General features: G+C 40.6%; 1 protein-coding gene across 2 annotated transcripts in view; it reads left to right on the top strand.

The window, feature by feature from the left end:
* pde4d (phosphodiesterase 4D, cAMP-specific) overlaps nucleotides 1-27,670 on the top strand; it is a 153,267-nt gene that overhangs the window by 44,101 nt on the left and 81,496 nt on the right. Inside the window, exon 1 of one of the 2 annotated variants that reach the window (XM_085367374.1) lies at nucleotides 5,563-5,957. The exons of the other annotated variant lie outside the window; for it this stretch is intronic. Coding sequence (XP_085223500.1) covers nucleotides 5,695-5,957 — 263 coding nt within the window. The 5' untranslated portion in view covers nucleotides 5,563-5,694. Of the gene's footprint in view, nucleotides 1-5,562; nucleotides 5,958-27,670 lie in introns of those variants that run through there. 2 annotated transcript variants of the gene reach the window in all.

Raw genomic sequence — 27,670 nt, 5'->3', positions numbered from 1 at the left:
CATTTATGATGATATTTAACACACAGCCAGGCTGGAGGCACTGCTAATGAGGAAACTCTCCCTGCTGTGGTTTCATTTTCCTTTTTTCCTCATGTGTGAGAAGTTCACTGCTGAACCATCAGTCAGAAGGATGTATTGACCATGACTTAGTTTTGCCTCTGTCTAATTTTTGCATTGCTGTCTTAAATGTATGTTACTTCTGTAAATATGTGTGAAATATTATTCAAATCTGCAAAAATGAAATGGGTAGTCCATATTATCCACATTATTAAAACATGCATCCTCTTAATTAGATTTTAAAGAAAATCTGCTTTCCCTGATCTTTTTTTGCTGTAGTTGATGCAACATTGTAACTAACTTAAAAAAAATTATTGAATGCATTCTCTGATCTTTTGGCAGCCAGTGCGCTGCTTTTGTTCATAGGGAAAGCTGATTTTAGACAGATGGATCCAAAGTGCCTGTAGTGGTCACTGGGTTGTATTTGCATGTTTGCAAGTGTTATGGTTAGAATTTATTGGAATTAGAGCCAGACTGATATATTGGCCGTCTAATGTTATCGGTCCTTGTTGGCTATATAGCAATATATGAGCATCAGCATTTACAACAGGCAATAAATGAGAATTTAACAAAGTAAAGAAAGTACAGGATAAACAGAGATAGTGTCAGGCAGAGTGTTAACAAATAATCCAAAGCTTGCTATGACAATAAAAAGTTTATTTTTAAACCGACAGGTCATGTTGTCTTAGTAAAGATTCATAAACCTGCACATAACAAAATTTCAGGAAATCAGCTTTTTTCGTGTGCTTGAAAGAAAAAATATGGGTCCATATGTCAGATTTTTAAATTGCTCAATATCTGTATCGGTACTGGTCTCAAAAATCCTATATTTGTTGGTTCTAATAGTAATATCAAGTTTTTTTTTAGCTTCTATATCTATACATTTTGCAGTCTGTTTTTCTTCTGACTATAGAAAGGCTTACATTTGGTAGCAAGCACTTCTACTTGACAAAACAGTAATCTGTGGCATAAAAGTGATAATTAGAAGGAACCATAAACGCGATAGATGTGCAAAAGATAATATCCAAAAATTTGATATCCCAAATGATGAAAACATTTAGTGGGTTTTATAGTCAGTCTTCTATATAGTAGCCTATAGTCGTCTTTTGATAGTCCTTTTTGTCTGGTGGGAAAAGAACAACATCCAAACAGCTTGAGTTTGTTAGTTTTGTATTTCCTGATTTGAAATCTTCCTCTGGGTACCATTACACACTCACGTAATAAATATCAGCTGAGCAATCAAATTTTTTTATTCCCACAGACAAAAAGAAGTAATAATAAAATGTTCTCTTCTGTTTCCTCACAGGATTTGATTCTATTTGTGGTGGTAGAGTTAAAGTGCACGCACCCATACGTGGAAATGTGCGCGCGCATGTGTGTGAAAGGAGGTTCTCCCACGCCGATTATTAAATAAAGTTATAAATACTGTGCCAATAAATAACAATAACTACAGTGACAACGTGGAACTAAATACCAGAGCAATGACCATCTTCCCTTTTCACTCAGTCCACTGTCCAGGGCACAGGCGAGACGTTCAGGGAACCACTGCTTTTTTCTGTTACTGTACTCTGAGGTATCATAATATATAAAAAGGAACTTTTGCTTTAGATTGTCACACTTGGTGGGACTGGATATAAAACTGGATAGATCTTAAAGTAAAGTTTAGCAGGACTTCAAAATATGTACTAAAGTTATTGTACAAAATAACGTCAGCTGATTCTGTGATGGTCAGGTGGGAACTTTTCTGATTTTATACACAGAATGATTCAGCTGGTGGCGCTAGTCTTCTTGCTTTGCCCTGCAGCAAGATAAGCTTGGTGTTGCTGCAGTTTCAGGTTAGATTGGCCCTCCAGCTCACAGAGGAGCTTGAGAAAGGCAAGAACTACTGACACAAATGCTGTTCGTAACAGCAGCACGAGTTAGTCCAACCAGTGGACCAAAGATTCCCTATAGAGAGACAGGTAAATAATGGCCAGGACTCTCACAACAGCAACCTGGAGAGCCTGCTAGTAAGGAAATATTGGTTGGAAAGTGCTGGGGAGTTAGCTTCACTGCAGAATGTTATGTTCCAGAAAAGGCTGGCTTATCAATCAGAAAGCGTAGTTACAGTTATGATTGCAGGAAGTCAAACGTTTCTATTTCAGTTTATAATCTTGTCTGAAAAAATGTTGACATTAGCTAAAACCTCTCTGGGAGATGTCAAATAGGTAGCCTGTGGTAGTGTTTTTGCTTTTTTCTGTGGTGTTAGGAGACATTTCAGATGGTTTCTGCCTGGTGGTATTTGACTGTGTTTTTAATTTGTTTTTAAAAAATGTAAGTACACTGTGTCTGTAGAACACAACTGGGCATTCCTCCAACGTGGTTGACTGGAATCATTTGTATATCCTTGCTCCTAGTCTTTGAGGAGCACCCACTCTTTTTGAAATACTAAAGCTAGTGTTGCTAGAGTGTTTGTGAGTGCATGCTGGGTTCCAATTGTGCTTTTAATACTATACTTGCAATGTTTGATATTTTGAATGTATTTATATAATAATACATACAGCATAAATTGAGCACTACTACATAGTAGTATAGTATTCTGATCAAAAATTCAAAGTTGTTGGTTATTCAGAATAATCATTATACATATTTGGAACACAGCTACATGTTCACATTGTCACTGTGAACAATTATGCTATCCATACCTCTACAGCGTCACTGTTGTGTAGGAATCTGTAGCCAGAGGTGCTGTGTGTGTCTTTATTCTTTAAGTTACTGTATATATGGAATGCCTTCATGGAGGTCACATAATAGTTACAGGTAGGTCCATGAGTATTTGTATAATAGCGGAATATTTGTGATTTTGTCTCTGAACACCAGCATTTTCAATCATACATTTAGGATCTGATTGTTGTAGTATTGCATTACCTGTTTAGGACTTAAAGCCATTTTCTTCTATTTTCAGAGGTTTGAAAGTAGTTGGCCAAGATAACATAATTTGGTTTTGGTACTTGGATGAAAATGCTGGAGATCTAGAATCTGTGAATGTCACCAAGTGCTGTGTTTCCTCCTTGCAGAAGCTCTGCCAGGCTTTTGCTGCAGTTGCCTTCAGATCCTTGAGAAGCTTTTTCTCATTTCTATCAGCCATGCATGCCTGTAGAATAACATGGTCTCGACCATGTTTGACAGATGATGTGACCTGCTTTGGATCAGCTGAGCTGTTCCTTTCCATCTCTATACTTTTCTCCTCCAATCATTCTGCTACAAATGAGTCTTTCTGTCATCTGTCCAAAGATGTTTTTTTTTTACTCCAGAACTAATCTGGCCTTCTTGTTCCTGAATGTAACTCGAGGTTTGAACACTGTTGTAAAGTCACTGTATTTTCATTCATGAAGCTTTGTGTTGTTTGTAGACTTTGACAATGATACACATGTTACTGAGATGGTTAGATGTTATTAAGGTGTAATTCTTAATCATGGAAATAATTCTGTCATCATGCACTTTGTCTTCTGTGAGCTACCCAGGGCATTCCTTCTTTTTAAGAATGTACAGATTGTTTATTAGGTTACTCCTAAAGTTTTTGCTATCTAAAATTGCTTTTTCAGCACATTTCACTTGCATCAACATCTCTCTGGCCCTCAAACTGAAAGTTAAGTGAAAAGCTATAAAATGGCAGTTTAACAACTTAAAAAACATTGGACTAACAACAGAACAGGTCTCACCTGTACTGCTTTTAAATTCTCCATTTACTTTGGAACTGCTGAAAATGGGGGACTATGTATAAAAATGGCTGAAATTCCCAAACAGTCAATATAATACTTTTGCCAAACCTTTTGAATTAAAGCAAAAAGTCACTTAAATCAGTTCTGTCACACTGCACTTCAATCACATGTTGACTGCTTATTTTAAAATCCACCGTGGTGAGGTAAAATTACAAAATTGTCCTTGTTCAAAGAAAGACTTGTGCAACTAACTCTGAGTATGCCATACAAGTATAGGCTATCAACATGTAACAGCAAAAACCAAACTTATAATGTTTTTTAATTGTATATCTTTCTATTTGTATTAGGGTGATTTGAAAATCTTAAGAAGAAACATTGAAGTCATAGCACACATGTTGCTGTAGATTTGTTGCTGGGCTAGTTAAAGCTAAAGTATATTTAAGTACTGTGGGTCGCTTGGAAGAAGCTGGACATGTAAGCATAGTAGAATGAAACAGTTGACATAAGGTTTAAATGAGAATGGCTAGAAGCTTGTTGGAGGCAGTTACTAATCACTAGGCGGAGGAGGATAAAGGCTAGGTGGCTACCTATTAAATTCAGCAGACAATACTGACAAAAGTAAAACTGAGTCTGTCCTGATTGAAAGAAATCACAGCTAGTGGCAGAAGATGTTTAGCTGGTTGCAACCCTCTCCTAGCTTGTTGGGGTTTTTTTTGGTTTTTTTCCCTCGGGTGTGCAAATGTTAGTAAAATGGAAATGCAAATTTGTGCACATGTGCACACACAGCTGTACTCATGGAATTGTTTGCTTTTAGAGGGGATGTCCCCTGAAGCTCAGTCTGGATTGAGGGTTACTCAGTAGCAAAAGTGTGACTTAAGTGCGGTCTGCTGCATCGGGAAATGTACCCTTGCAGAGTTGCGTGTGCCTCGACTCGAGCGCAAGCATGCAAACAGCACCATTACCTCAACCTCTCTGCCTCTCTCTCTCTCTCTCTCTTTCTCTCTGCCTCTCTCCCTCTCTCTCTCTCTCTCTCTCTCTCCCCCTCCATACCTCTCTGTTTTCTCTTCTCTATTGTGTACACACTCCCCATCTCTCCCTCTCGCTCTCTCTCAAACAGTCACACATACTCGCGCTCTGCTCAGCTCTGAAGGATCAGTAGCTTATAAACTGGCTGCACTCAGCAGTCACTCTATGTAGGAAGAGGAAGAAAGGATAAATTGCTGTGACTGGATGGAACAGAATTCCTTTCTGGATTGAGTCATACTGGGCTGGGGCTTTTTAGTGAAGTGAACCACCACAGGTTCACCGTTGGCTTTAGCCAGACAGAACCGGGCTGTTCTGTGCTCAAACCGACTGAATTATTTCAGAATTATTTCAACTCTGGCTGGCTTGGTTTCACTGGACTGTGTTGAGTTTGCCTGCAGGCCTGGGGGATAAAGGGCTGGAATGGAATTCCCCCCTTTTTTTTTTTTACCTCCAAGATTTTGCATCACGCTCTCCCTCTCTCCTGCTTTCGTGCTGCGCTCATCTTCTCCTTTGCACTTTCACAGCAGATATTCAGTGTTGCAGAGCAGACAAAGGCAGCAGCTCTCAGTCCTGTTCTTGTGCTTGCTCCTTTAAAGACAAAAAAGGAGTGGGGGATTTTTCTTCTATTTCCCCTCGCTTTTGCACAGAGGGAGCTGCTATCGTGACAAATTACCTGCAGAGCTTCTTGTAGTTTGTTATCCACAGGATTTTTGGATGTCATTTCTTTTTTTCCGCCTGCTTTTTTTTCTTTTCTTTTTTCTCTCTGCACATTACTAAACTCTGACTGTGACAAAGGAGCGGCACATATTTTACCTGTGTTTATTGCATTACATCTGATTTATCTTGGCTACCTTTACTATTCATTCATTTGGCTGGTAGTGGTGCTTTTTGTGGTGAAGCCGGGGTAGGCATGGCCCAGCAGGCAGGCATGGGGGTGACCCACCAGGACACCCTGGCAGTGCCCCCCATGCCGAAACACTCCGGCCTGAACGAAGACCTGGTGAAGATCCTGCGTGAGAACCTGCTGCAGCCGGAGAGGCCGCGAGGACACCGGCGATCGCCCTCCTCCATCTCCCCCCGCCTTTCTCCGCGCAACTCGCCGCGACTGCTTCGCCGCATGTTGCTCAACAACAACATCCACAAACAGAGGCGCTTCACTGTTGCACATACATGGTGAGGGCTAAACAGACAGGTGTTCAGTGTGCTGGCGGCTGTAGATGTGGAGCTGATAAATGGGAGGCTGATAAAGGGAATGTGTCTTGTTTGTTTTTTTTATCAGACAACATGTGGTCTAAACCACACCCGTGGCAAACTTTCAAGGTCGCAACTGTGTTTGTTGAGCGCTGTGTGCGCGGTGGGAGGCGGTAGTGTGAAAAGCCATTTGTGTAATTAAACTTTGTTCGCGGTTTGACTTCAGCGCTTTTCCTCTTGCAGAAATGCCAGGTATGTGTGTGAGCGAATCCCCCTGTTAGCTTTTCTTCATGTCTAAACCCTTTTCCCACCTCTAGATAATGAGATCCTCTCTGCCTTTTCCTCACGGTAGTGCTTGTCCCCCTTACTTCTCTCATTCTCCAGTGTCCCTCTGCACTATGCAGCCCCCCCCCATCCGCCTTCCTGCGCTGTTGCTGCTTTTATCTCTCTGCGATGTATAGTCATGCAATATGTCACGAGATAAACCCCAAAGCTGCCTGTCTTGTTAGGTAATTCAAGGCAGGAGAAGCCATCCATCTCTATGTTTATTCCCTCCTGCTGTGGGTTTCTCTGCACACCTGCCTGCCTCCCTGCAGTTTTTGACTATTAATTAGTCTCTTCCTGGCTGTCTATCAGCCTCTGTTGCATTTACCTCATCCCTTCCTTTCAAGTCGTTTCCAGTCTCCAGCCTCTCTCTCCCATTGCGCCTTTTCGCCTCCTCCCCACTCTCATTGTTTCTCCCCCTTAATCAATTTCACCCCCTCCGCTACACCCCATCCCCTCCTCCTCCGCCTCACCCTCCCCATTTTTTGCGACTCATCTCTCTTTCTCTTCCCTCTCCATTTTTCTTCCATCTTTCTCCTGCCTCTTTCCTTCTTTCTTTTTCAGAATGTCTTCTGTCCCACTTCCTCTACTCTCAATCTCTTCAGTGATTTGTCTCCCTTCTGGCATTTGGATATGGCTCATGATCAAAAACTCATATTCTCATAAAGAAAATCATATATCAGGATTTCTTTACTCCCCGATCTGTTATTTATTTCACCCTTTGATTCTACGTCAAGGTGTGTTTTATCCAGTCATCTGCCTTTCACTCTCCTTTATATTCTTTTGATTTTTATCATCATTTTTTTCTTTTTCACTATTAATTTATAAATCTGCCATTATTGGTCATTTGTCTTGTGCCCTCTCTTCTTTTTCTTTGCTCTTTGTAGCCGATGGCACAAATACCTGATAAAAGATGTACAGTATCTCATGGCTTCTTGCTATTTTAGTGCAGCCTCCTGCGTGTTTGTACCATTTTAATTTTGTGAATTAATTATCCATGTGCAGATTCATACACTTTCTGCGTGTGTACATGCAAATGTGGGTGTCTGTATGTGATTATTAATTAAGCTTATGTAACATTCGACACCATCTCTCCCGAGTGCCACTCTAAAAAGGAAGCTATTTCTCGCTCTTCCATATTAAGAAGCAGAAATGTGTTTATTCTTGGATTGGGATTTTTCTTTTTTTCCTCATTTTTTTCTAAATGACGCTCAGTCTTGTAGGGCACATCGGCTTGGTTTCCTAGAATGGTATATATCTTTAACAGGTGAAAATACGAGAGGTGCAAAAAGAAAGGAAGTGACACTGGTGGCGTGATGAGTCATTTATTATAGATGAGAAAATAGCAGTGATGTTTAAAAAAAACCCATCGTGACGAGTTAGCTGTTCTATTTTTGGTGACTGTCGCTCAACTGATTTTCTTACTTTGCTTAAGATGTATATGGAAAAAGTCTATCAGGAATTACTACACTCTTATTGTTAAGGAAGATGAATTGTGAGAGTATTTTTTATTGTTATTGGAACATCCCATAAAAAGACCAGTATTGTCTGCAAAGCCACACCCTGATGGGAATAATGTCCCCTGCAACCCAATAAATATTGAATACCCATAAAATAACCACAAGCCTGAGAGATGGTCATGCAACATCCACAAATAGATATACTCTCCTGAGACTGATAAAAGAAACACAGAAGTGTTTCAGCTTAAACTGCACAAAGAAAATGTGGATTATGACACAGAGGAGTAGAATCAGGTTGTGGCTTAAGCATTTCGTCCTTCTTGTTTTTGCTTATTCAGTTCAGGATAGCAGTGGGGCCTAACCTATCCCATCATAGGGCGAGAGGTGAGGTACTCCCTGGGCAGATTGCCAGTCTAACACATAGAGACAAACAAGCATTGATGCTCACAATGTAGAATCACGAGTTAGCCAAACATGCATGTGTTTGAACTCTGGGAGGAGGTCAGAAAACCTTGTGGGAACCCATGCAAGCACAGGGAGAATATGCAAACTCTGCACAGACAGCCCACAGCTGGGTGGTGGATTTGAACTCAGGACATTTTGCTGTAAGACACCACAACTCTGTTTTTATATGTTCGTGTCTTTTAATAAAACACTTTTAAAATTCATAATGGATGTTTGAAGAAGCTCTGCAATGGATTGGCCATTGCTGAGGCTCTCTGCCTTTGACAGTTGGGTTACCTGCAACCTGAGTAGGGTAATTAGGATGGATAGTTGGATGAATGAATGTTTAATTAGTTTCTTTCTTTCCCCCGATCCTGGTGAAGAAAACATCTCTGTCCTTGAAATGGAGAGACCAAATATGTTTGCTTCAGGGTGACTGTGTGGATCTGTGAAATGTGTATTTGGTTAGATACTGGTATTTGGATCATGACATTTGGGGTGAGAGAAGAACAAGAGCATGAAAGAAGAATGGCCACTTAATAACTAACTTGTTGGTCATGTACCTGTGTTGTGTCTTGACATTTGAAAAAAGGCAGCAGACAGAATATCAGACAGAGATAAAGAGAGTGTGGGAGGAAAGCAGAAGAATGGCTGTTTGTGTGTGCATGTGCGAGCCAGGGAACGGGAGAGAAACAATTTGTTTCTAAGAGGGAGACACCATAAAATGGCTGTGAGCGGTCCGGAGGTTGACAACTGCAGTGTAATTTACTCCAATCACCACCTCATTGTTTTACAGCTGCAGGGAATCACAGACCACTGTGGTGTAAATCTGGTGACATACACAGTCCTCGGTGGCGCCACTCCACACTTCATTAACAAGACAATCCTCCTCCACGGGCCGATTGGTATGATGTACAGCGTCGCTGTTCTTAGGGACTCGACATTGTGAAAACCATTCACAAATTGTTTTACAGTCACTGTGAGAACACTTTAGAGAATGTATCCCAAATGCTGATTGGCTTCTTTGTTCTGAGTGAATTTGATTGGCGTAATTATTTGCAAAGACATAAAAAAGGTATTATGGGGGATTTTATGGAATTTAATGGTTTACAGAGTTCCTCGAAAAAAGGGTTTGGCCTCATTTAATGGCGACACTTTTAAAGTCCCAGTTCTTGGGAAGATACAGCGATGATATAATAGAATTCTGAAAGAAGTAAATATTTGAGCTGGATTTCATTTAGCTGAGAGGATTTTAAGTAGAGTGCGGTAGTTCTTATTTAATTGTTGCCGGCATTATCGTAACCTAAGCTGCAGGAGTACCTCCAACAGCAGCAGACGCATTAGTGTGGCTTTCTTTATGGAATTAGGTAGTATCTACAAAATGGGGTGTGCTGACAACAGACTTAAGACTCAGATTGGCACTGTGCCCTGCAATAAAGGGATGTATTACTTTGAGAGCCACCAGAGTCAGTTGGGGGGGGGGGGTGATTGGTTTAACCGGAGAGCAGTTGCCAAATTAAATGTATGTGGGGGGTTTTTTGTGTTGTTTTTTGTTGCATATGGACACATTGATCACCAAGAGGCTTCTCTACCATTTTGGTTGTGCGATACAGCGTGACCGGAGGTTAATCGCTTTCAAGAGTCACGTCCCATGTCCTGACACTGCGCTTGCAGACCCCCGCAATGGCTATGGTTGAAATGTGCCCGTGCTCTCTCTGAGGTGCTCGTCAATATCCCTTCTCAGCTCTTCTGCTGAAGAGTGCACACAAAGGGAGCGTCGAACGGTGTGCTCTCACCTTCGAGTGACAGACACACTCACGACTCTTTTTTGCATTCTCTCCACCAGAATATCTCTGATGATATCCTGTTTTCAACTTTCCTCCTCACTGACCCTGAGGTATTTTTAATGCTGTTGCACAACACCGTCTGATGCTGCATTGCAACAGTGTAAGTGTCTCTTTATGTAAGAGGAGAGTGGGGTTTCAGCGAGGGGAGAACAGGTGGCTTTAGCTGGTGGTGCTGATGCCGGGGCTTCTTCCCCCTGCTGAGTGGTCCGACTGCGGGGGTTTAGGTGGGGATAGCGGTTGGACCGTTGAGGAGAGATGGATGTTGAATTGATGGATGCGTGATTGATGTGTGGATAAATGCGGTAAGGGTGGTATGGAGGGAGGGAGGCAAGGTAGAAGAGAGGAAGAGCGTGGGAGTAGAGGACCTGAAGCTAAACACAGTGGTGCTAATCTAGGCAGAGCATGACTGTCTTCACTTCACTTCTCACTTGGTTATATCATCTCTCTTTGTCTGTCTGTCTTGCTTTCTCTCCCTCACTATATATTATTTATTTATTTATGTATTTTTTCATTTTTATCTTAACGCGGCTGACAAACTTCCTACAGTAATTGTTGGTCAAGGTTTCCCATTTTTGTTCACAACTTATCCGTACAGCTTAACAGCCTTATGACTCATAGCTGGCCATGGTTGGAGTCTAACAAAACATGCATTTCTTTTTTAAAGAATTAGTTTGACAGTAGCTACAGATAGTCACTGCTTCAGGCGTGAAACCTTCAATTTTTTGTTTTGTGTCGATAAAACAACACCGTGTATAATGTGTTATGTAAGACGAGCTTGGTAGGCAGATATGCTGAGGCGCAGTATCCAGCTAATGGCAGTAGTTTTATATTTACTATACAGACACGAGAGATGCATCGCTCCTGTGAGCCAGCTCTGCCAGAAAATGGATACGTGAAAGCATATTTCTCAAAGCGAACAGGTTAATTTAGCAAAGTTTTCAAACAAGAGGCTTGTCATGCTTGATTTGTTGTGGATATTAATGCTAAAATCATCTGCTTACTATCTGCAATAACACCAAAGCAAACTGCAGATAATGTGACATCCTCTGAGTTTTCCTTGTCTGGCATGATAATATCCAATTCATACTTCACACATTCCTAACAAATTTTGTTTTAAAGATGTAGCTTCTACCTTCGATTCGTTTTTTAGCTCGCAGCTTTCATCCTGCTGTGCAGTAAGACGGATTCTACAGGTTTTATCAGCCCAAACACCGCTCCCCTCCCAGGAGAATAGAGCGCCTGTGATTTGCATACATATGAGCATTTGAGCCATGCTGCTGTGGCTGCTCTGCTAACAGTCTTGGCTGCACGACACATCGGCACAGTTCAGGCTTTTCCTTTCATGACCAGTCAGATTTAGAACAATCAATAGCATGTACACGACTTCGCATGGATTCACTCAAACGTACACAAATAGATATGTGCATGCTTATTCTGTGTCATTCTCTCACTGTCAGAGATTAGACAGGACCCCGGTTATATGACTCAGCTTTGACTTTGTATTCTGAGGTAGTGGCCGAGTCAGTGTTGGCTGAGATGAATAAGAAAGCTAAGATTATATAACTGTGTGACAGAGAGAGACTGTGAAAGAGGCAACGATAAGTACGGCACAGAGTGATGATTGTTTATGTTTTATACACTGTATTTTAGAACTTACCAGAAATAATATTTTACTAATGAAATGCCCTCTAGAACAGCAGTAATCTCATCATCCCATTTCCTGTACAGTTTTAGAACATAACTGCATTGTTTGAGAAATTATTAATACGTCAGTGGCTCATTGCCTCAGTATAAATAGAATTGGTCACTCTGTGCTATCAGCTGACCTGGAGTAACTGCAGAGTGGCCATTCATTAAACAGATTACAGGAAGGCTTTTCGGCAAAGTGACCTTTGCCTATAACCACCTACCTGACTTGCTGCTGAACACGTAATACAAATGTTCTTAAATTTTTTTATTTTGTATTGGGAATCACTGCTTTATGAAATGCCAAATTAGTATTCAAAGACATCTTTTGAGGCTACAGAATAAATTCTAGTCAGGTAATCCGAGCCGGACTGCCTGATCTTGGGTCAGGTACAGGTTGAACTGTGCAATTTAGTTTTATGATCAACATGAATACTTGCCGAGAGGATGTGATAAAGTAGAAAGTGATACACTGAGAGAATTGCAGTAATAATAATTAGTTTAGTCTGGACTTTTTTCGGCCCCACGTGTGGTGAATGCAGCCAATGCAGGTTAGGGTATGAATGACCAAAGGAAACCCAGGATGTGAAACTAACGTCAATAAAGGGCTTTTTTGAAGGGAAAGTAAACAAAAGGAATTTGCTGATGCTATCGTGCTGACCATTATTTCACAGAAACTGAAATTGAATTCTTGTTTTGTAGTTGATGATTTATTGTGGGCAGCAAACTGTTTTCAGCTTCTGAAATGGGGCGTGTCAGTGAAAGGTTTGAGAGCCACCATAGCGTAACGCTAATTATTTACTTAAAGTTGATGGCTCAGTCATACAAGAGTGAAAATAGGTTGGCAACCTCCTTACAACAAAATGAGTTGTTGCCTGTGGGTTACATTTAATTTTTTTTCTCATTTTATAACTGATTGGAAGTTGTTGCAGTGACAAATCGGTCACCCAACCTCAGTCTCTGGGTGACCTCCTTCAATTGCAAGATGATTGCATAGATCGCTTTGTGGGAAGCAACCTGTCTCCAAACAATCCAAGTCAGTCCAAGTCCAAGTCAGACTGACTGCAGTCTTGCCGGCACATTCCAATTAGTCACAGTTAGTCTTCACCAGTGAGTGCAATTTGTCTGCAGAGCGTTGTTTTACAGTAGGAGACTTGACATAACTGGTTATATTTCCATATAATAGCAAGGTTGTTGAGCGCCTATATTTTTTCAGTTAGATTATTGTCTTGCAGCATCTGCATCATTATCTGTGGTGGAACTTCTGTTCCAAATCTGTGATCTGGACTTTGAAGTGACTAATGTGAATTTCTGTTTAATGTGATTTTCTTTCATTTTGCTGATTTTCTGCAATTAGTCAAAAAAAGAAAGAAAAAAGAAAAGTGGCGTGCTTAACTTCAAACAATAAAATAATCAAAATGCCAAATTGTTAATATTGACTTTGAAACTCGAATTTCAAAATGACATTATATGTTATATAATGTATTCAATATTTCATGGCAATAATAAAAAAGCGCACGTGTTGCCTCAACATTTCTGATGCATGTATGAGCGCAACCTGCAATAAAGCACCAACTGGACCGAATTCATGATGCTCAAAGGTGGCAACAATCACATTAACAGAAGTAGACTGTGAAAGTATTTTAAAAGTAAAAATGTTAAATTCTCTTTCCTCTGTAAGTTTTGCTAATTTTAGCTGTTTCAGTAATCACTGTACTGTCACAAACAGATTGGATGTAACCGCCCCATTCACTTAGAAACAGACTGACTCTTATTGCTGTTTAGCACGTGAAGCACCAATGCTGCTTAGAAGATAGCAACTGATTGAGAATGGTTGCAGGGCTGGTCCTCATTTAAAGACAGTGAGATCACAAGTTCATTGTCCCCAGTCGCAGTCACAAACCACCTCTTGCCCTTTTTTAAATATTGAAATAAGTGGATACGTCTATATTTGTCCACCTGAGCTTGTCCAAGCTTCTGTGAGTTCCCGTTGCCCTCGGTCCCCTTCCTTCACTTTCCACGTTTTTTCACATCAAGCCAGAATTCAGTGCCAGCATTAATAAGGTTCACATCTATTACATGCAAAATTTCTATATGGCTATAGAAATATGGCTCTGAAAACCAAAAGAGATTGACACTGCTTCAGATTCTGCTTGCTGATGTGTATTTTCAGCCCTTAAAAGTCATGACGCCAGGCTAAACATTGTAATTTCCCTGAAGCACAGTTAGCCGCAGGTCTACAGTGATCCGTAATGAAGGGGGGGGTTATGTGCATATTGATAATTATTTGAATCCAACAGGTCCAGACACATGAAGGTGTTTTAGCAGCTGTTACTGCACTACCAGATTTAATTAAACGATGACCAGAATTAATCTGCATTGAAGAGGCCACAGCTGCGGGGGCTTCATCAAAGGCCTTTTGATATGTTGATGTGTTTTTGATTCAACCAAATTACTGAAAGATTCTGCCTGTGCTTGGTCCGACATGTCAGCCATTCATATGCTTTTGTTTTCATCTTGTTTTGTGCAGTACGCATCTATCTACCTCTAGATTGATCGACGTATCCACGTCAGAGTCTACATGTTGGACATTGCCGTTCTCACCCACTGCCCCTTTAGCGCCTTCCCACTTGTTTTCTTTAGGGGTTTTTTTGCCGCACCTTCATTATCTTTTCGAGCCGTGTTATATTTCGGTTGATTTCACCATCTGAACTTCGACTTGAATGCTAAGGGAGAATTCAGCCGCTGATGAGGGGGCTGTACTGATAACTGCAGCTGCACCAGGGCCTCACCAGAATAGCCTGAGGACTGAGAGCCTTGAGAAGAGGAGTGGCGATGTAAGGGGAAGCTGTTAATCGCTTTGAGTATCTTTGTAACAGATTGCAGATGGTCGTGCACTCTTTTAGGCGTATCTGATGCAGCTACTGTGTAGTTTGAGAGGTGCTGGCTAAATTTCCATCTCTTTCACAGCTCCATTCCCACCACAGTCGAAACATTCCTAAATGTAACAAGAGGGGAGGAAAAAAAAGAGAGAGAAGATTTTCAAAACTCAAAGAGACACTTCAATGTGGCCTAAAGCTTCCTTTATCATTTTTCTTTGAGAGAGCCTTATTAGCTTGAGGTGAGATCCATTAATGATGCATGGATGTGGTAAATCCATTGGTCATGTGTGATTATAGTTGGCAGGCTCAGCTCATTAAACAATAATTGAAAGTAGCACCCTCTCCATTCATAATGCCCATTTTCTCGACTTAGAAACCATTAGTTTAAGGTCTTCTTTTTGTTCAGGTCAACTCACCTCTTCAAAAGAATATTGAACCTGCACACTAGTTGTATGATAGATAGAAAAGTTCTCTAATATTTGGATTTGAGAGGCAGAAAAGTTTGTCCATGTTATATTTGGAAAACATGTCAAGATGGTTGAAACAGTCAGGTTTTGGTTTATCAGCATATTATTAAGACGCAGATCTTTTGGGGATTGCATATGACCTAAAAATCAAATATGTGGAGCTTTGAAAACCAGTTGTGAATAAGGCGGCAGCTGAAAGTAGCTCTAGATATTGTAACATCTGCAAAAAAAAGCTGCTTTGGTTTGACACTGTGAGCTGCGCGTACACTGGACGCTCGTTGCACATCACTTTGAAACCGATGGCTGGTTGCTTACACATATCCTGGGCACCGGTTGCTAGGTGACCCTCTAATGTACTTACTTTAATGCCAATCAACAGTGTTGTTCACTCTCGCTGGTAGATGCTTCAGTGGCTCGCCTGAAGTTTATCTCATATCCCAACCACTTCGCAGTTGCCAAATATCATTCACTTTCTGTGGTCTCACGAATCACTTCTGGTATTTATGAAGAGGGCTGCTGAACGAAAACGATTGCACAGACATCTGGTAAAACATTGGGGGTATAAATATAAATGGGGGGAAAAAGTTGTGCAAATTCTTTACCTTTTTTCTACATTTTTTTTTCTACAATGTGCTCTTCCACTCTTCATTTTCCTTAGGTTGGCACTCACATAATAGTCATCTTGTCTGTATCAGACTTTTAAGACCTGGTTTGATATTTAAAAAATGCAGACATGAGCTCACGGTGTTGTACAGCTTCTATTACCTGATCAGTTATCTCCAGTCTGATCCTGTTGAATTCAATCCATTTCACTTCGCTCCAGTCTTCAGTGGTCTTATATATTGACAGGGAAAACTGGCATTTCTAGGTTGATCCCTAATCCTGTTGGTGAAACACCTTTGTGACCCGGTCATTTTCTTTCACCTTTTCCTTTTTATCTACCCGAATGGGGTCTTGGTCCACCTCTAGCAGTTCTAATGAGGTGCGTGTCCAATTAAGATGCAGCTGCCTCCTGTGTTGTGAGAGCCATTCTGTTATTGATGTCATCCCTTGATCATTTTTCACAGCTGCTTCCAATATCCTGCTCTTTATGAGAGCCTGTTTTCATCTTTTATGTGCTAGCATTTGTGTGCATATGTGTGCAAATATAGACTGTGCAAATACATCTGGTGGCTTTGTGTTTGTGCAATATGTATACGTGCATATTCAAATTTCTGTGTGCGCGTCTTCCTCCGTGCATCCTTTTTAAAACATTTTCTTGTGTGTGTGTGTGTGTATGTGTGTACTTGTCGGTGTTGGTTCCTATCCTGATTACCAGTCTTACGCTGCCTGTCTGACCACTAGGGTTGTCTCCTTTGATTGCATTGATTTAGTGCCCGCTGCATGCTGTAATGAAAGATGAAAAATGAACAGCATGCTCTGACTATGAGGTAATTGGCCTGCACCTTGCTTCTCATCGCTCTCATGAGACTGAGGGTGAGGATGTTAGGAGACATTAGTGTGCGAGGGAATCATGCGAGTGCTGCTTTGTGCGAGCATCTCTGTCTTTTGCTTTTTGGGGGCGGGGGTAATAGGAAACATTTAAGGCTTGTGATCTTCATGCTTCTGTGGGATTTTAGTGGCAAGAGCATGAAAATTGGACGTGTGTTCTGACAGCCCGTGTTCTCTCAACCCAATGTTGCTCATGCATTGCTAACACTATAGCACACAGTTGGCTGTCTATTAAGCACACGTGGCTAAACAGGGTACCGTCTTATGCAGCTTTCTTGCAATAAATTGCACTTTCATGAACAGAAATTTTTTGCAGGGCTGTACTATATTTCAGTTGAATTTCAATTGGTTTTAGTTCTCCACCCAATTATGTGGTGAAGGCTGGATGGAGTAGGTGGGATTCACTACAGGACTGTTTTATTGGACTGCATTAGTTTTAGCTAGTTCTACATAATGGGTGTTTGTGTGTGTGTGTGTGTTTTGTGGAAAGCAGCACCATAAAAAAGAAGCTGATATTTGCATTGCAGAGCCACTTTGCTGTGTGGGCCAGATGCTTGACTGGCAGGATTGTCTGTGAGTGAGCAGATGGTTTGGAAGAATAAGTCTCGTCAGAAAGTGGATGGCGGCCATGCGATGATCACTCTCACAGCAGACACTAGCTTTCGCATCCAGATTTCTGTCTTTGATTTGGTTTGGAAACAAAACGCTTTGGTTAAGGTCAGGTAAATCTAACTGGTCTGAATGTGAGTCACTGACCTTTTCTTTCAAAGCAGAACAAAATAATTTCATCGCTTTTATCAGTGCACATTTGGTAAATGGACTGGTTGTTATATAGTGCTTTTTCACTATTTAAGCACTCTGTACAACATGCCTCATTCAAACACTTTTTTTTCTACACTTAAAAGTTTGTTTTTTTTATCTGGCATTCACATACAGTCATGCTCTAATGAACGCATCTTGCTTGAGGACACTTTGGCATACAGACTACAACAGTCAGGAATCAAACCACCAACCTTCCAATTAGCAGATGACTAGCTCTACTTCCTGAGCTGAAGTCACCCCTAAGACAAGACTCACCCATAGTTTACTACAAAGTACTTCAGCAGAAAAAAAATGTGTTATGTGTGATTGTCTCACTAAGGTCTCAGCCACACAGGCCTAGGAACTGGTTCATGGCCCCGGGAATCCTCTGATTGCTAAGGAAAGATGTTTATTCACTGACCGATTGGTGAGAATTGCTGTTGCTGGGTGAAATCTGTGACAAAGAGGGTGCTGCATCACAAACCTTCTTGTTTTTGTCTTCAAAAACTCACAAACTAACCAGCTAAATGAGTTGAAGCGGTTTGATGTAAAAGTTTTGCTGTTGAAACCAACATATTTTTAAAGACGCAACTTTTACTTTGAAAGGGATCAGTCACCGTTCCTGGTTTGCATATCCTTCTTTAAATTATCAAAGAGGCTAGGTGGTGAGAATTTGCAGTCAAATTGGTGTCTAGCATTTTGCAGATACCCACTAAAGCAACTGGAAAGAGGATTTTCAGTCAGCACTGCATACCTCTTTGTGACCAATAGTAAACAACCGCTCACCAAATGGTCAGGTATTACACACCTTTCCCTAGCGACCAGTGGTTGCCATGGGCTCACCTTCCAGTCACTAGCCCTGCGTGACTGGGGCTTGAGTAATTTCACAGGGACTGCCGGGAAACCTCCAGCAGCCACTTGAATTTGGCTGGGGAATACATATGTCTAATCGCTTAGTAAATAATATATTTGCAATCTAGTAAAGCTAACAATATTTCATCATTGCAGTAAAAGAAAATGAATGCTGCGTGCTATCCAGTAAATGTTGAGATTTGTGAATACATTGTAGACCCAGCTCCGTGCATTGTGTCCAGCTACATTAACTAGCCTTTGTGCTGGGTTTTAGGTAGTGCCTGACTAATGGCCTGGAGGGAAAAGATTAGTTCAGGGTGCTTAGAACTGATCTCAGCCCTCCAATAGCTTCAAATGGATGCTCATTGCAACTGTCAAACCACAGGAGAGTGAAAAAATGGTGTATAGCATATGTAAGATATAAGCTTACATATGCTATACACCATTGGGCAGGTTTTAGACATTTTAGTCCCTATTTCACCGCGATATTTTTCAAATTTAAAGCCAACCATATTCACAAATTTTACAATAGGTACTCAGCATTATAAGTTGCTTGACATAGCATTACTCTCAGTCGCTCAGTAAACCTAGCTTGGATTGTATACAGCAGACTCTTATTACCTCTTAGTAGATGGCGCAGTAAACTGAAAAATGTCTGCTCTTCAGTCCCAAGGCTCACTTGCTTGGCAACACACAGTGCAGTAATGCCCACACACAGTGTAAACAGGGAAACAGGAAACACACTGGAAAATAGTTACATCACACTTCCCCCACAGCACACAAAAGCACACGGACACACTCATACGCACAAACTCCAAAAGTCTGCAGGTTTACTTCAGCCAAATATACGTTTTTTTTGGAAGTGTCAGACACGAGTGTTTCCCTCCCTGTTAACATGCTTTCAGGATCTTGTAATGCAGGATATGTAAATGCTGTCACACTAATGAGATATATTTGTGATACAAGCTCTTAGCCTTGCTTTTAGCTTGTCGTCAGTTTATGCGGTGAATTTTTTGAAAAGGTTTTATTAATTCAGTGCTGTTTGTAGGTGGAAATGGTCAGGCAACATCCACTTCAGACAGATGAATGACAAGAGAATTACAAATTACCTCTGATCAGACGGCTAGTATAAATACAAAGGATAGTGCAGTGAGTTAATGCTGCCTCGTAATGCAGATAAGTGTTGGGTTTTTTTAATCAAAAGCTATCCGCACGGTTTGATGGCTTTGAAAGTATAAAATCATTTCTGCAGAAAAAGCTTTGTCAGTCATGTGTGCATACTGTACTGTAGATAAGTCTGATTAAACACTGCAATCTGCAGCAGTGCAACAGGAACCTCTTCTGTTCAAAACATCCTCTCCTGGCTTCAGCATAGGAAGATTTGGAAGCCTGCATTCACTGATGGTTGCTGAATGTGGTCCTCCTCCAAGTACCTAAACATCCATAACTTTTTGTGCTGTTCCTGGAAAACCTTCATCTCTTTCCTTGGACTACATGTAGCAAGCTTAGAAAGTTGGGAGGCCTTAAAAAAAAACACCAAAAAAATAAAACAGATGGTCCACTTTTTCCGGGCTGTAAATTAATTTTGCTGCACAATCGTGTTGGTTCTGCTGCTCTAATATTTGAATACACTGTGGCATTAGGCTGTGTTGTTTGCTGATCCCAGCAAACAATGGTTTTCATCAATATAATATTGCAATATCAATATAATATTGCAGCATTAGACTGACTTTAAAAGATAAAAAAAAAATCATTTTGCTTACAGTGAATACAAATGTCTTTTATATCAGTTAGTAAGCTAGCTAACAATGAGGGATCACAGGTCGGTGTGCATTCTGATCCGTGGGGTAATAGTTGCTATAAACAATTTCAAGGTAAAACAGTTAAGGGGTGGTTGGTGTTAGAAGTGATGGGATTTAACTGGCTGTAGCTTCGTATTCAGTGTGCACACACGATCACTGACAGTCAAGGTAATGTGTAATGGTAATTCTTTCATGTTTTGTATTAAATTCTCTCCTTTTTACACTGTCTTGCTATTTTCTGACTCCCCAACTACTACTGCCAGTAAAAGGATTACTGATGACATGCATGATTAAAGTGGATGAATACTTTGAGCACAATCATGCTCCTAAATGTAGACAGTTTAGGAGTAGACAAAACTGTAATATTATTACAATTCCACTCGTCTTTCCAGTGACATTGCATGGCCATGCCGTCGCTATATACAGTATGTAATTGGCAGTAACAGCACAGCTTCATCAAGAAAATAATACTTTCAATCCAGGATGTAGCCTGTCCAGCACTTGAACGTTGCCACAGGATGAGAGCGAGGTGAGGTAGAGTGATTCACACGATATGAACTCTGAATGACCTGTTCTGGCTGAAAAGCTCCTGCACTTCAAGAAGCCTGCATTCAACGTGTATAACATTATGATGTTTTTTCTTTTTAAATCTACAATAAGCAGATATAAGGCTCAGTCTGAGTGAATTAATTTTGCACTCCTGGTAGCTGTACTCATATTTCCATAATGTTTGAAGCTGTTAAATTTCCTTTTTTTGTCATCTTTTTTTCTGTGTTAGCTACTGTAGTACAAACAATTTTGGGTCAGTGTTATTTCAGTTCAGTAGTTCTTAATGTTTATCAAAAGAAACATGAACATATTAGGTGTAAAGTGCAGATAGTGATTACTGGTTTTAATTAACAAGTGTCTAGAAATGCCTATTTGTGCAACTTTAGAGGTTACCTGAGTAATCAATGAGTGCACCAGCTTGAAGGAAGGTGTCTGACTGATGGATGCATACAAATACAAATATATACATTACCAAGCATACATTCCTCCACTTTCTCACAGTATTATAGGATTATAAGAACACTATTATGTTTCTTGGTTTCTGTATGCCGCTTTTGCTGGCATGTGATTTTTTTAAAATGATATTTTATTCTGATTTTGTATTATAAGTAAACTATCATATTTTTTTGTTAATCAAACTTGGTTTCTCCATAAGCTAACTTTTTCTTACTGCTTCTTCCAGTGATGTAACTGGTAGCCTGTAAAGCTGTGCTTTCAAACTAGTTTCCCCATCACTGCATACATACTGAAAGTACACTTAAGAATGCATTAAGCCTCAGAAAAAATAGAGCTGTTGATTTTAGAAAGCTGTCAGAGGACCTTGTCACGTTTGAATTGCTCATTGATTTATGAGAAAAGGGCCTTCCTTCGACTGGTCACTGAAAAATATACCCACTGGTTTCCGTGACAACAGGGAGCTCACCTGGAAATGAACTCTTCATGCCAACAGTGCTGAGGCAGTGCTGTGTTTCCAAGGATGTTGAAAGGCTTTGTGATCAAACGCCCTCTTGCTTTCTTACCGTTTGTGGAAATATTGCTCTTCTGTTTCACTGTTGCTTTGCTCGACCTGATTTGAGCTTTGATTGCTTGTCTTGTATTTTCTGGAGTATGCAACCTAAATTTCAGCACTCATTTATACTCACTTTTGGACTGTAACTCCGCAGAGTAGGTGGCACCTTGGTGGAGGTCATATTTTCCCATCTGTCAGTTTGTAAGCAGGATTACACAAAAACCACCTGACTGATTTTGATTAGATTTGATGGAGAGGTAGAGCAAAGGCTGGGCAAAGGAGCAACCAAGATCATTTTGACCTGGGTCATTTTTGTTTTTGTTTGTCTCTTTGTTTGTCTCTTTGTTTGTTTGTTTGTTTGTTTGTTTGTTTTTGGGGGGGGGGGGGGGTCAGAACAGATTTGAGAGACTGAGGAAGACTTGCAAATAATTGCCATCTAACAGTTAAATCCCTGTCCTGCTGTAACTATGTCAATGTTTGCGGAGGAATTTCTGAATTTCTGTTTAAAATCTATGAAGTTGTGGCTGGAATCTGAGTGTAAATACTTAATGTGAATTTGTGACTATTAATCTTTATTATCACAATTAGATTGCATGGACCAAAATGCTAACTTGCCCCATTCAATTACAAACTAATAGCAGACTGACTCAGTTTTATTGCCATTTTATCCATGGCTTGACACAGCAAAGCTGCTTTGAGGATGACAGCTGACTGCAAGTGGGCATTTTAATGGAAAAAGGATCCAAATTCATTGCAAGAATTTTGTTCAAGCCATAGTCTTCAACCACTGCTTTCCTTTCCTTCTTTATCTAATAAATGATTTATTTTGTATAAAAGGTGGAAAAGGTTCTCTGTCAAGGAGGAGAAAATAGTTGTTTATTTGGCTTAGATCACAATAGAAATGTTATCGTGTGTGTGTTACAGCGCCGAGCTGTCACTGGACTTAAAAAACACTGCTAGACTCCAACCTCATTGTGCTCTGGCATATTGAATAAGCTGGAAATAAGGAGCTAATTTTAGAATCCAATGTACCTTGATGTTTGACTAAAGAAATAATGGCCATCATGCCACAGCGTCTCTTAATTACTTCTGTTGTGGGTTTGATTAAGGCGCCGCGGTGCCGTGTCGTCTCTCAGGAATGAAATGTGTGTTGATATCTCGGTGTGCTGGCCCTTATGTGCTGGTGTGCATTTATGTGTATGCAGCTGTCTTCATGTTGCAGTGGGGGGTAAAATTGATTTGAGAGCCAGAACTACTTAATCTTCTTTTAAAATTGGTATTTGACAGAAAGCTTATCTCACATGCCAGAGAGGAGGATGTGGAGGTCTGAGGGGAAGGGGAGGGGGGAGGGGGGAATGGAAGGAAGAAAATGAAAGTGCGATTGGTGTCTTTTGCATCAGTGGCCTTCTTCTGCATTGGCTTCTTTGTTTAGACTCTAACTTGTTTCTGCTGCATAAAGCAAGGGACTTGCAATCTGTGTTTCTTTTTTTTTTTCTTCTTGTATGCAGAGGGACACACAATATATCGAAGCCAGATGTCTTAAAGCAGTATTCATCCATATTAAAAGTCCATCCAAGAAGCACACATAGTTTTTCTTCCTCTTCTGAAAGAAGTATATTGTGGTTTAGTGTGAGAGAAATCTGATTTCTCAAGCTGTTAAAATGAATTTCACTCTCCTGGTGTTTGGGCTGACACGCAGAGATTGAACAAGGGCTCTACTGGAATTTTGCTATGAAAGAACCAAAGGTGCTCTTTGCCTCTTGTGAATGTTTCCAACAGAGGTTATAAGGTACGTCCAACTGGGAGAAGACCTGGTACACATTGAATACGGTTTGCAGACTCCCACGGGAGAGGCTGATGGATATAGCTGAGGAAAAGGATGTCTGCATTGTTTAGCCTTCTTCGGCTGCATCTCGGGCTCTCAGACTGCCCCGCTGGATTTGAAAAATGAAGGTGTTGGCTTGCAGCTTTGTTTGATGGGAGCAATTAAAGCTGTAAAGTAATTAACCATTTAAAAGTTAAACTTTTTTTTTTAAGTAATCCCCCCTAAAGCTTAAAAGTTATTGCAAATACTCTGAATTATCTTTAATACTTGAATGCAAATCCTTCACAGTCAGTGATTGCGTGGGAGTCTGGAACACCAAATGCTGAGTTTGCTGCACTGTGATGCTTGGCGAAGCCTTTAATGCACTTGCCTTCAGTTTAGTGAAAAGCATACTTGATGAGACTTTTTATAACATTTAATGTTTTGCCTTAGGAAGCGAATGCTTTGCTTTCATGGTATGTTTTAAGTGACTCTCGGTCAGCACTGGAGTGGCCCATCCTGACAGTTTTGCAACAAAATCTGAGCAGAAAGTTCTACATGCTTCAGAATTCATGCTTTCAATCAGCAATCATATCATCAATAGACCCAGTTAGTTGCCAGCAATAAAAGCCACAGAGAACCATTGCTTTCCTGAGGTAACACAGTGGTGTCGTTCATTACCTCACAGTAAGAAGGTTCTGGGTTTGAATCCACCATCTGCCCGGTAGTTTCTCCCCTTGTCGTGTGGTGTGGGTTCGTCTGGTGTACTCTTGCTTTCCCCCACAGATCAAAGAAATCCAGAGAGTGGTATTAGATGATTTTAAAATTCCCCATAGGTGTGAATGTGTGTGCAAATTGTGTCTGTCTCTGTGTTAGCCTTGCGACAGACTATTGACATGTACAGGGTGTACCTAAGCCCCCGTCACCCTGAATCGGATAGGTGGATGGATTGTTTCTTCACTTTCCGGTACAAGTTAATTGTGGTTTCATTGCAGCTAATTTAGCTCTTTATTTTAGCCGTGCGTTGCATACTGAAGGAAACCTTCTCAACAGTAGATATTCATAAGGTACGTATTTGATTGTAGATGCTGATAATAACACACCTACCTTGTCAAAAGTGTTCCTTACTCTGCGTTGGGCTTTTTTTCACCCAGGAATGCAGTTTAGTTTTCTTCTGTGGTCTCACAGGCCTTTTTTGGGTTGCTGAGCTGGCCAGTGCAAGCCCTCTTTTTAACAATGCCCCAGGCTGTTGATATGGCACCTCCTAAAGTTTCTATCCAGGGCTGCATATAAAACAAAATAGGCACCCGCTAAAGAGATTTTGGTCTTTCCTCAAACAAAAATTGCCATTAGTGTGACAAAATTGTTTTGTGGGGTTTCATTTACTTGCGCATAAAAAACACTTTTGCTCTTCAAATATCCAGAAATAACAGGAAAACACATAGACCGCTGTTAGGTAAGATGACACCGACTCTTTGTCTTAAATGTATAAAGATTTATGTGTGTAGTAACCTCCCAAAGGCCCATTTTAGCTTGGCAAAAAAAACAAACCAAACAAAACCCTGCTGTCTTTCTGTGAGGTGTTACAGTACTCAAGCCTAAGCAGAGACATAAATAAGAAAACCTCATCCATTTATCTTTAAGAGATGGTGAAGTAAGTGATGAAAGATCCACCATATATTACAAAGTTGATTTTTAGCGTGCATCAGCACATTAACTTCCAGAGGCCCTTTTCTTAGATTGCTGATGAACATGTTTACGTGTGATTCAGCAACTAGCATTTGATCTTGAGCCAAGTAATGCGATGCAAGACGTGCAACTGCTGTCACATCCTCCTGTTGTATTAAAAATCTTCACCTTTGTGATCACAAAAACACTCTAACATCCGTAACACTACAGTCTAAATGAGTGCACTGGAACTGAAATCTAAAAAAAAATGTATGAAATTTGAAAGTGATGCAGAGCTTGTTTAAGATTTAATGTTTGAATATTATCATAGAGGGCTTAAATTTTCATTTTGTACAACCTTATTTAGAATCTTGGCATTCGGAGGCTGATTCCACATGAGGAGAGGAAGCCTGCATTATTCATTTAGATGGAAAAGACCGTGACAAGATGCAAGAGTAACTTGATGATCGTGACGATGATATCTTTATTGTCTGCTGGGAGGAATTCATTTCACGTGACAGACTGTTACTCAACGTATAACGCTGCAAAACAAACAACCATACAACTGCACATGAACAGACCTTCGTAGCCCAACCGTACAAGTAAATCATAAATATAATGGAAACCTAATGTATACTGACAGGCAGAGTATCCTCGGCATAATTCCTATAAGGCTTCAGCTCCATGTACAGCCTAAAGCAGCTTGTGTTTTCCTTTTGGAATATATGCTAGGTCATTCATGCCGTGAATCCCTTCCTAATTAGTCAAGTCTAAGTAAAATTGTAGACGTCACCTTGCTTAGAGATGCTGGCAGCATTCCTACTTTAATTCATTTTCGTTGCTCAGTATTGGGAGTGAAAACAAGGCAAGAAGCTACGCAGATGAGCAATGCAATGTCATTAATGTTTCTCTATCATCTATAATTTGTTGCCCTGTCTGGCTGTTTGTTCCTGTCCCCTGAAATTATTCACAAAATCTCTGCCTTCAGAATGTTTCTAGAGGAAAGGGAAGACAACAGCTTTCGCTTTGCGTACGGTTTATAATAGGGCTGCATGACTGGGAGGCAAAATGATCATCATGATTGTTTTGATCATCATTGAGATCACAATTACTTGTCATAATTATTTATTGATTTTAGTGGCAAAAAATGTTTTTCTTGCATCATGATTTTTGCTGCATATCTGCCTTTAACCCAGTGTTACTCAGCCTCAGAATGTAGCACATGCTGATTTAAATATGATGGAGTCATGCTCATTTAGAGATGAAAATTAATTTAATTGTGCAACATTAGTATGAATTATAGTATATAAATCCAATGCACAACTGCCTTAAACCTGCATTCTTTCCGTTTGCCAGCAAGGGGCGACTCACCAAACTGCAAAAAGAAGCTAATTTGTGTAGAAGTCTATGGGAAATAACCCTTTAATCAATTTATGAACTCAGTAACCACTTTGCTGATGAAGTGATGATCATGGAGTATGATAAAGTAACGTATTAACTGGCATTTATTGTCTGTTTATAAATAACATATGATGAAGTCCATTCCATAAATTGTTGTGGGGACGTACATAAACAGGCTCTTGGGTTCATTCGACTTTGTTTATGACTGATGTCATGGTTTGCTGTGTGGCAGGCAGGAGAAGGACCCAAGATGCAGACTCACAGACACGGGGATAAACTCAAAAAACACAGCTTTATTGCTGGCCACGAGAAGTAATACAAAATAACCTAAAACTGGGAAAACTAAAGCATGAGCTGTACAAGGAACCGAACCACGGGGAGAATTACACACAACATGAGGGAGAACGCGACGCCGAACAGAGGGAGACTCAGACAGAAATACACAGAGGGTAAACGAGGAAAGTGGGCACACACGGGGAACACAGGTGACACTGATAATCATAACGAGACAGGGCGGGGTGAACTGAACATGACATGTACAGGCACAGAGGTTCAGACAGGAGGAGAGAGAGCACGGGGAAAACACAGACATAACGGGCTGGGGAAACATGAAACAACCACAAAGGGAGACGAGGGCTCATAAATACATAGAGGGCACACAGGGGGGAGAGAGAGCACGGGGAGAACTTAGACATAATGGGCAGGGGAAACATGGAATAAAACATAAGGAGAGACGAGGGCTCACAGATACACAGAGGGGCACACAGGGGGTAAAAGCCATGAAGGGAAAACACTTAGGGAACAACACAACAGGGCAACTCAGAAAACATGGCCTAAATAAGGAACGAAATACAAAAATACAAGGAACTAAGAATACTGGGCCCACATGGCCCAGGACCATGACAACTGATGAATTTTAGAGTTTGACTTTGCAAAAGTGTCTCTAGAAAATACTGGTGGGCTACAAGGCCAAGCTATTCCTCAGGTTAATTATTTCTGACAGCTCAGCAACAGTGTTGTTTTTACATGAAAATAACTTTGGTATAGACTTTGCAAACCTTTTCTATGTGCAGCTAGGAGCGTACAAGAAACAATACAAGTAAAGCATTGGAGAAAATCTCCAAAATGTGATATTGGTAATTTTTCCTTTGTTCGGCCATTCTTGCTTCTTATTCGGTGCACGTACATGCACATAATTCCTGCTTCAG

This window comes from Diplotaxodon limnothrissa, linkage group LG12 (assembly GCF_057381915.1).
Source record: "Diplotaxodon limnothrissa isolate DT_005_m linkage group LG12, D_limnothrissa_male_GT1.1, whole genome shotgun sequence".
NCBI classification, from domain to species: Eukaryota; Metazoa; Chordata; class Actinopteri; order Cichliformes; family Cichlidae; genus Diplotaxodon; species Diplotaxodon limnothrissa.
Note: the sequence above shows the minus strand (reverse complement) of the source record. Positions and strands in the feature narration are given on the sequence as shown.